The sequence below is a fragment of the Calypte anna genome, chromosome 12 (assembly GCF_003957555.1).
Source record: "Calypte anna isolate BGI_N300 chromosome 12, bCalAnn1_v1.p, whole genome shotgun sequence".
NCBI lineage: Eukaryota > Metazoa > Chordata > Aves > Apodiformes > Trochilidae > Calypte > Calypte anna.
This window is the reverse complement of record NC_044258.1, coordinates 12,308,183-12,317,464: the sequence shown is the minus strand read 5'-3', so window position 1 is coordinate 12,317,464 and position 9,282 is coordinate 12,308,183. Positions and strand designations below refer to the sequence as shown.

General features: G+C 61.8%; 2 protein-coding genes across 2 annotated transcripts; both read left to right on the top strand.

The window, feature by feature from the left end:
- The first annotated feature begins 48 nt into the window (after positions 1–48).
- LOC115598998 lies at positions 49–3,819 on the top strand. Its single transcript, XM_030458472.1, has 5 exons — positions 49–324; positions 405–790; positions 1,382–1,542; positions 1,922–2,054; positions 3,275–3,819. The coding sequence occupies exons 1-5, from the start codon at positions 129–131 to the stop codon at positions 3,479–3,481; spliced, it is 1,083 nt and encodes a 360-aa protein (XP_030314332.1). The 5' UTR covers positions 49–128; the 3' UTR covers positions 3,482–3,819.
- A 1,030-nt stretch (positions 3,820–4,849) lies between these two features.
- On the top strand, positions 4,850–8,521 carry KLHDC8B (kelch domain containing 8B). Its single transcript, XM_008504763.2, has 5 exons — positions 4,850–5,315; positions 6,142–6,306; positions 6,508–6,732; positions 6,980–7,081; positions 7,898–8,521. The coding sequence occupies exons 1-5, from the start codon at positions 4,943–4,945 to the stop codon at positions 8,092–8,094; spliced, it is 1,062 nt and encodes a 353-aa protein (XP_008502985.2). The 5' UTR covers positions 4,850–4,942; the 3' UTR covers positions 8,095–8,521.
- The last annotated feature ends 761 nt before the right edge of the window (positions 8,522–9,282 follow it).

Sequence of the window (9,282 nt, the reverse complement as noted above, 5' to 3'; positions counted from 1 at the left end):
CCGGGCCGGCAGGGGGCGCTCCCCGGCGGAAGCGGTGAGGGCGGAAGCGGCGCCGTCTCCAGGTAACGGCGGCGCGGCAGGGTCCGGGTTCTGGGGCCGGTTCCGGTGGCGGGGCCGGTTCTGGGGCTATGAGCGGTGGGACTGGTCCCGGTGGTGGGGCCGGTTCCGGGGCGATGAGCGGCGGGGCCGGGCGTCGGCGGCTGGTGCTGCACGTGGACCTGAACAACACGGTGGTGGTGGCGGACGCGGTGTCGGGGCAGGGCCCGCGGGCGGCCCTCAACACCTTCCTCAGCACCGTCACCTGGGGCCGCGTCGGGGCCGCCGGTGAGCGCTGGGGGGGACGGGTCGGGTCAAGGCAGGCGGCGGGGGCGGCGGCTGCTGCTGAGCCCCCTCCTCTCTTGCAGGCGAGTGGCAGTGGGCGAGCGATCGCCCCTCCCTCCGCCCGCCCTGCCCCGGCGTCCTCAGCTACTACAGCCACCACGGCCGGGACCCCGCCTTCACCGAGACGGGCCCGGGCCGGTGCTTCCGCGACCTCCACGCCCATCACCTCCAGCTGCTGGAGTGGCCGGGCAAGCCGCACGACGTCTTGTCGGTACCGGGGGAGGAGAACAGGCACTACCACCTGATCCTGCCCTCCTTCTTCCACCTGCTGGAGACCCTGCACCGGGAGGGGAGGGCCTTCGCCGTCGTCTTCAGGACCTTCGGCACCGACCTGCCCCGCGCACTGCGGGCCGTCAGCTGTGCCCTGGCTGGGCAGCACCCCCGGTTCCCGGCTCTGCGGGACCTGGCAGTGAGTGGACCACCCCCTCCAGGTGGCTTGTATGGAGCTCCCTGTATCAGGCCACTCTCCAGACACTTTGCCATCCTGGCTTTAAAAGCTCTGGCTTCTGCGGGTAGGAAGCAGAGCCAGCTTCCCAGGGAGAACCAGTTAGCCAGGGGAGAGCAGGAGTGTGTGAGGATCCTGCGTGGGAAAGGTCTCCTGTCAGGGTAACCCAGGTTGGAAGAGTATCCGTTCTCCTGGAGAAGGGCTGCTGCAGAAGAACAGGGCTCTCTGGCTCAGCTGTTGGCAGCCGTGCTCCCCTCTGGCAGGAACACTGGGAATGAGGCTCAGAAGCTGCCTCAGTTGCTCCTCAGGGCATTGACATGGAACAGGGATTAAAACTGAGGCAGTGTGCAGCTGGGAGGCCATTCCTTCCCATCCCAGGGGAGGGGGTGATTGTTGGTTGCGGGGTTCCATGCCTCCTCTTGTCTTCTCCCCAGCACCATCCTCCTGTGTGGTGGTGTGGACTCTGTACCCCACTGCCTTGTTGTCTCTGCCAATGCATGAAACCACCTGTCTGCTTTGGGAACCTTTCCTCTCCTGCTCTCTGCCATCCTGCAGCTCCCTGTTGACCTCACCCTTGGCCGGATCCGCTGCAGCAAGAGAGAGGTTGTGCTGACACGGGGAGCAGAGCGGCTGGGCACCCAGGAAGGTGGAAGAAAGCTTTATGACTACTTCAGCTCCTTTGAGGGAATTGGAGGCTTCCAAGACCACTTTGACTGGTGAGAAGCAGGGCACTGAGGTAGAGGGTTGGGCATTTTCTCCTCTCCCAGTATTCTCAGAGCTCCTCCTGGTCTGTGGTAGCTCCTAGTTTTGAGGGTTTTTTAACTTTTGGGCTCCCCATTTTGCCTATGGGCAGCCTGATGGGGCTCTTACGTCTTTCCTCAGTTCTCCATTTCCTGGTGTACCTCCTGCTTTTCGCCAAACACCCCCTGATTAGTCAGTCTGCTGCAAAATGCTTCTCTTGCCCAAGCGGTGGTGGCAGCAGCAGTCAGAGGGATGGAATGGTCTTTGTCCCACTCCCCTGTATCGCAGCTGTGCCTTTACCAGATGTCACACTCTTCCTCTCCTATCTGTTTCTTGTCCCTCTTGCTGTTTCAGGTGGGCCAAAAATCAGTTTTCTTCTCGAGGTGGAAAGCCCCTGTGGATTGACCCTCATGATCCTGATCTTCACCACATCTTCATCGATGACAACATCCGATTGGATGATGCAGACACCATTGTTCATCCCCAGGTACGTGGCTGAAAGCCAAAGAAAAGGGAATATTTATGGAGACAAAAATGCACCTGGAAGCTGGACAACTGTTTGTGCTCAAACAAGAGTAGCAGCTCCACAGGCAAGCCTGGACCCCAGCCTGTTTCCATCTGGAATGAAACGTGTCGGGAGGGAAGCCTGATATGGCTGGGGAATAGTCTGCAAAGTTTACTGGGCAGCTGTGAGTGATGAGGGATGGGATGCTCATCAGATATTCCCTTCCTTAGAAGCTCTTTTAGTGTGTAGCTGGTGGCAGGAGCTGCTGCTGCCTGGAGCAGACCTGTCAGGAATAGGCTTTGGTCTGTGCTGTGTCTGAGTCAGGTCAATAGATGTGGACAGCTCTGTAGAGAGCCTGAGGCCCCTGCCTGCAGCAGCTGCTGCCTGGGTGTCTGCAGCAGCCAGAGGATGCTCTGCTCTCTGCGTGTCAGCCTCGGGCTGTCTCCCTGATCAAGGAGTTCATCCTTTCACCATCTGTAGCCATCACAGCTGGTCATTTGGGCTGCTCAGCTTGTGTCAGGGCAGCCCTGCATCCAGACCCAGGGCTCCCCCACGTACCACATCAGGTTATGGTGCTGGTGGCTGAGTATCTTGCCAGCAGGGCTCATCCCTGCTGTCAGAACTTTGCTGTCCTGCAGCCAGGATCAGTGGGTTGGATGCCTGCTTCCTCTCCTTTCACGTCACCAGCTCTGCAGGGCTGTCCTTGTGTTGGTGACAGTGACAGAGCAATGCTGGGAGGAAAACAGGTTGCCAGGTGTGCTTAGGCAGGGCCATGGTTAAGATACAAGGTGCAGTTTTTGTTCTCCACTGGGTGACAGGCTGTGGCAGCTGAGGGAAGAGATGTTGGCAGAGGTTTCCCTGGGGTCCAGCCGCTCAGCAGAGCCATTCTTCCAGCTGCATGGTGTAGCCTGTTCCTTAGGGAGCCCCAGCCACATCTGTGATGAGATGGTTCAGAGCCAAAGAGGCCTCATGGGAGGGAGGGGAAATCTGGAGAAACTTCACCTTGCACTGCAGGAGTTGGAGGGGGGGGGAGAGCCCCTGCTCTAACACTGATTTGCAGCCAGCATGAGGGCCGAGGAGTAGGGCAGGGTGCTCCTCAGGGGGGGTGTGGTGCTGCTGGGCTCTGTGCTGGTGCTGGGCACCACCCTGGCACTGCTGCCCACCAAGGCTGTGGTACTCCTGTTGCTGCTCTCTCCCCGCAGGTGTTTTCAGAGCGGGGCAGCCGCAACCCCAGGCGCACTCCCACCTCGGAGCTGTACAACATTTGCCTGGTGCAGACCAACCTGCTGGAGGCCATTGCTGATGAGGACTATTTCCTGCGCTGTGTGAGGAAGTGTGAGGAGAACTACGAGCGCTACCTGGCCTGCAGGGAGCAGGATGCCCCGAGCCAGCAGTGGGATGGACAGTGATGCTGCCTCATGGGGCCAAGGGCCTCTGGACTGGTACACCCCCTGCTTCCTCCTGCATCCAGGCAAAGTCCGGGCTGGGCTTCTGCTTCGAGCTGTCCCTCTCTGCTGTGTGAACTGCCCACTCAGTCCTACTGGGAGCCTCCATGCTTGAGCACAAGCGTCCTGGGAGCTTGTGTGATGGGATCCCCAGAGGAAACAGCTGGTGGGGCAGGGATGATGCAGGCAGCAGCGCAGTGTTACCGGTGGCACAGCTGAGTGCCATTTGTGCCGGGGTGTTCTGCTGGGCAGAGTTGGCAGTGCTCTGTCCTTTCTGCCTGTTTTTAAATCAAACCTTTCTAGCCTGTTTCTGTTGTGAGTTTCCTGCCCACCCTTGACTCTGCCTTTGCTGGTAGGTGGAAAGTGCCTTTCTTGGGTTTGGCTAAGTGGGGACAAAGTGGGTTTGGGACTCGCGGGCACCTTTCTGAGCCAGGTGAGAGACTCTGGAGTGGATCTGCCCTGTCCCGGGCTGGTGGCAGGCAGGGTTCCGCTGCAGGGGGTCCTCACCGTGGCTTCTCAGGCCGGTGCAGCCGGTGCTCGAGCATCTCCAGCACCGTGCATAGCGGGGGATCTCTCCGGCTTCCGCATCCCGCAGTGGATCCTTCCCTCCGGGGGTATCGGGCCCGGCAGCACCGTGGGGGATGGGCGGAGGGGAGAGGAGCCGGGCGGGGGGGCGGGCGGGTGCGTCACCGCCCCCGACGGCAGCGGGCGGGCCCGGCGCGGAGCGGCGGAGAACGGAGGAGCGGGCGAGAGGTGAGCGGGAAGCGCGGCTTCGTCTCTGCCCAGCGCTCGGCAGGGCGGCTCGGGGCGGGGGCCGGCGGAGCGGCCGTCCCGGGGATGGCGGGTGCGGGAGGAAGCCCGGGGAGCGCGGGCTGGGAGCTGGGAGTAAGAGCCGCGCGGGTCCTGGCTGTGCACCAGGAGCCCTGGGGACTGGGAGCTCCGGTGTGTGCGGGCAGGGAGCCTGGGGAAGGGGAGTGCCGGCGGTGTGGGCTGTGTACCCGGAGCCTGGGGCTACGGGAACCCCAGGGAGTGAGAGTCCCGGTGGGTGCGGGCAGGGAGCCTGGGTTGTGGATAGCCAGGCTTCACGAACCTTGAGGACCAAGAGTCTGAGCGGGTACAGGCTGCGCACCGGGAGCCCTGGGGAGCAGGAGCCTGGGGTACGGGAACCTCGGCTGTGGGACCCACAGTGGGTGCAGACTGTGCAGTGGGAGCCCCAGGGAGTGGGAACCTATGGTGCAGGAACCCTCGCGGGTGCCGGTGGGGAGTCAGGGCTGTGGCCAGGGAGGGCAGTGGGTGCCCGGGTGCTGACTCGGCTGCTCTCCCCACAGGAGGCGGGGAGCTGAGCCGGGCCAGCACCGAGCCAGGCCGGATGGGTGGCACGGCAGGGCTGGGGCCCGGGGACCCCCAGGGCAGCTGAGCTGGCCCATGGCGGCAGGCGCGGGCGCCTTCGCGTGGGCCACCTTCCCTGCCATGCCCACGCGGCGTGTGTACTGCAGCGCTGCACACCGTGACGGGCAGCTCTTCGTGCTGGGGGGCTGTGGGAGTGGGGGGCGAGCACTGGGCACTGCTGAGGTGCTCGACCTCCCAGCCCAGCGCTGGACCACTCTCCCACCGCTACCTACGCCACGGGCTGGCGCTGCCACCCTAGCCCTGGGCAAGCAGATCCTGGTGGTGGGTGGTGTGGACGCAGCACAAAGACCCCTCGCCTCCGTCGAGGTCTACCACGTGGATGAGGGCAAATGGGAGAAGAAGGCAGCGCTGGCTCAGCCCTCCATGGGCATCTCAGCCGTCCAAAGAGGTGAGGGATGGGGATGGGGCTTCGGGAAGCAAGGATGGAAGGGGTCAGGGTTGCTGGGGTTGGATTCATATCCTAGTGCTCCTTGGGGTGCAGCCATGAGGCTCTCCTCCAGCAGTCAAACTTGGTGCTTAATGGCAGGGTCATGCTCCTGCTCCAGCAGCCCTATTGTAGTTTGGGGCTTCTCCAGGCACAGGACCTTTCCCCACACAGCTGCCCTGGATGGGAGCTGTGCTAGGTCAGCTGAGGACTCTGCTCCAGCCCAGGTCAATGTCAAAGGGAACACATTGTGATTCCTGCTCAAACTTTGCTGAGCATCTGCAAACCGTGGCACAGCCTGGCAGCCTGCATGCTGGGAGCCAGAGTTAGTTCCCATATGTGGTGCCATGTCTGCTCCCTGCCTGGAGACACTGTAGCATGTTTCTGGGCTGCAGCTGAGTGAGCAGTGCAGAGGGGCCGGTAGGGCAGTGGTGGGAGCAGGCAGGGGTGCTGGCCATGCCTGAAGTAGGAGCAGGATTTGGTAGCATGGCTGTGTTGCCATGGTGTCTCCAGGGAGATGGTATTGCCGAGAATAATTAGAGCTGATGGCCTTCTGCTCCGCTCTGCACCTGATGGATAGGGCAGAGAGCAGGGCAAAGGGGTCCCAGCAGGGTTGGGGCAATGCTGGCCTCAGGTCTGGCTGTACTCATTGAACCCCACTCACCCCAGAGCAGCAGCTGGCTGTGGGGCTTGGCAGCACCAGTGCTGCTTTCCCTGGAGGGCACAGGGGATCTCCCACCCTGCAGCACTCCCGATGGATGCCTCAACCTCACTGCTACCTCTGTTGCAGATGGGGCTGTCTATGCACTGGGGGGAATGGGTGCAGACACATCTCCCCAGGCACTTGTCCGTGTCTATGAGCCAGCCAAGGACCACTGGCAGCCCCTGCCCTCCATGCCCACCCCTTGCTATGGGGCTTCCGCCTTCCTGCAGGGTAACAAGATCTTCGTTCTGGGTAGGTGCTTCTGGGGCAAGAAGAGCATCCCTCTGTGTCCCTTGCCTCCCCACACCCAGGGGTGTCCTGGTGCACCCCAGGGTGGCCCTGTGTTGCACTCTTACCTTGGCACCACAGCTGGCATGGCCCATCCTGCTCACTGAGCCCACCAGTGGTGCCAGTTCAGGGCGCCAGCAGCTCCAGTGTCTCCTTCATGCACAGGGGGCCGGCAGGGCAAGCTGCCTGTCACTGCCTTTGAAGCCTTTGACCTGGAGACGAGGAGCTGGACACGCTACCCCAGTGTGCCCAGCCGCCGCGCCTTCGCTGCCTGTGCCATGGCTGATGGAGTTGTCTTCAGCCTGGGGGGGCTGCAGCAACCAGGGCCCCACAACTTCTATTCCCGTCCCCACTTCGTCAACACCGTGGAGATGTTTGATCCCGAGCAGGGTGAGCTCTGTGTCCCTGGGTGGGGTGGGACCATCCCCTAAAGGTCTGAGATGCCTCCTTGGGTCTTGGTGAGGAGGTTCCATGCCCGAGGGACATGGTTTAGCAGGGCTCTGAGCATCAGCCCTGCACACATGGTGAGTCCTGCCCTGTGCTCCTGGCCATAGCAAGCTGTTAGCCCCAGGGCTGTCCTGGCCTCGGAGTGCAGGGAGGAACCCCAGTGGGTGATGTTCACACTTCTTGCCCACAGGTGCGTGGAGCAAGCCGAGCCGTGGTATCCGCATGAGGGAGAAGAGAGCTGACTTTGTGGCAGGCTGCCTGGGAGGAAGAGTGGTGGCTGTGGGTGGCCTCGGTAATGCTGGGGGGAGGCACGTGGCCGTTTTCCTGTCCCCATCCTTTGTGGGGGAACATCAGTGAACTCTGTGGCAGAGAGGAGGTCAGCTGTGCAAAACCACAGGGGTACTGCAACACCATCTGCAGCCATGCCCCTCTTGTGCCCCCTGAGTGCCCTCTGCCCTGCCCCACAGACTGGAGAGACCCTCCTGCCCTGCCCCACAGCTCCTTCCACTGAGCTGCTTGCACTGTGCGGCAGCTCACACTGGCTCAGCCCCACACAAGGCTGCAGCACCACATTCCTCTCCTGAGAGAGCTGGGGAAAGGTTAGTGCTGTCACTCAGCTGGAGATGCAGCAGGGAGGGCTGCTGGGGTGCCCAGTGCCTGCTGCAGCACCCCCAGCCCTGCAGCCAGGCCTGCTGGACCCCACCGAGGCCACCAGGAGTGAGCTGGAGCCCCTGCCACAGGGTGGGAGGTGGTGGGGAAGAACTGTGGTGCCAGCTGGATCCCTGCAGGATGGTGTTGCTCCTGAGCATTGCCAGGGCTGGAGCTGCCCTCCCCTATTCCCTGGTGATGGCTGTGGGGTGCCGGTGAGGTGGCAGAGCCTGCAGTGCGGCATTGTGCCGGCAGCACTCCCCATGGGAATGCCACTAAATCCTCCTGTGTCCCTGACAATTAATTGCCTCTGGGATCAGAGCCCCCGCAGCCCAGGGCTCAGGGACCAGCCATGGTGTGGGAATCCACCTAGGGCTTCAAAGGCATGTTAAGGGGTAAAGGCAGAGCCTGGAGTGTGGGGAGGGCTAAAGAGGGGCTGATGCTGTCCCATTTCCCACAGGAAACCAGTCCTGCCCACTGGACTCGGTGGAAGGCTTCAGCCTCTCTCAGAAGAAGTGGGAGCTGCTGCCCCCCATGCCCACAGGCCGCTGCTCCTGCTCCAGCTGCCCAGCTCCCAGCCTGCTCTTTGTCATCGGGGGGGTGGCCCAGGGCCCCAGCGGCGCTGTCGAGGCTCTGTGCCTGCGTGAGGCACCCTGAGCAGGGCCTGGGGACCAGCCCTGGCCCAGCACCAAGTGCCTGAAGACAGGGACAGGGTGTGCGTGCACCCACGTGTGGGTGACCTGGCTCCAGGGAGTTGCCATCCCAGGCTCTGGATGTGGTTTCTCACCCTGTTTCAGAAATCCCTCCTGGCTCCTGCACCACCGTGGCAGCAGAGCCTGGGGCAAAATCCAGCATAGTGTAGGGCCGCAGCTGGCAGCGTGGAGGGAACAGTGGCAGCAGGACTGCTTCTGGTGGCCATGCTGCCCTGTCCGTGCCGCGGCATGTCCGTGCCATGTCTGTAGCTGTGAGTGCTGTGTCGTCATAGACCCAGTCGATGTCTCATGTAGCACAGAGGTGCCCTGTAGCTCAGTGCCTACGAGGTGACATAGCACCTCGAATAAATGAAACACGTGGAATTTTACCCCACTGGAGTTGTGTTGTCCCTGGTTATCTTGCTCCAGGCAGGAATGTGCCACAACCTGTTGGGAAACCTCCTCCTGAAGGAGACCCCTGCGAGCCCTTCCCCATCAGGGCCCTATGCTGTGGGGCAGGGATGGCTCTTGCTCCTTTCCCCACTGATAGGGAGAGCAGAGTGATGGCACATAGAGATCTCGTCCTCCTTTTGTGGAGGGAGAGCTGAGTAGTGGCTGCACTGCCTCGGCACAGCCTTGTTTCTGCTGTCTCTCCTGTGGACAAAGGGGCTGCAGGGGATGAAGGCGGCAGCAGGAGAGGGGCTTTGTTGGAGAGGGAGATGGGAATTGAGAAAGGGAATGACATGGGCTGCCAGGATGCTGAGCAGTAAAATGAGAATCCTAAAGGTGTTGGGGCTCCTGGGGCCCATCTAGCACCACATCCCTGTCTCAAAGGGTGGAGCTCTGGTGCCTGGGAGAGATGAATCCAGCTGTATCAAGCTCTCCTGGGCCCAAACACTGTATCGCCCACCTACCTACCAGGAAGAGAAGGTAAGTGTTATGCTGGTGGTGTTTGTGGGTGACATTCCCACAGGGAATGCAGGGGGGCACAGCAAGACTGGTGGGAGGTGACCCCCCAGTTACCCTGGCTCCATGCAGTCATGCCCTAGAGCAGCAGCTGCAGACAGGGGCAAGGGATTTGATCTTTCACTGCTACAACATTAGAAAGACTCACAGGTCCAGGTAAATATCAAGTGCAGATGCCTGACCTTTT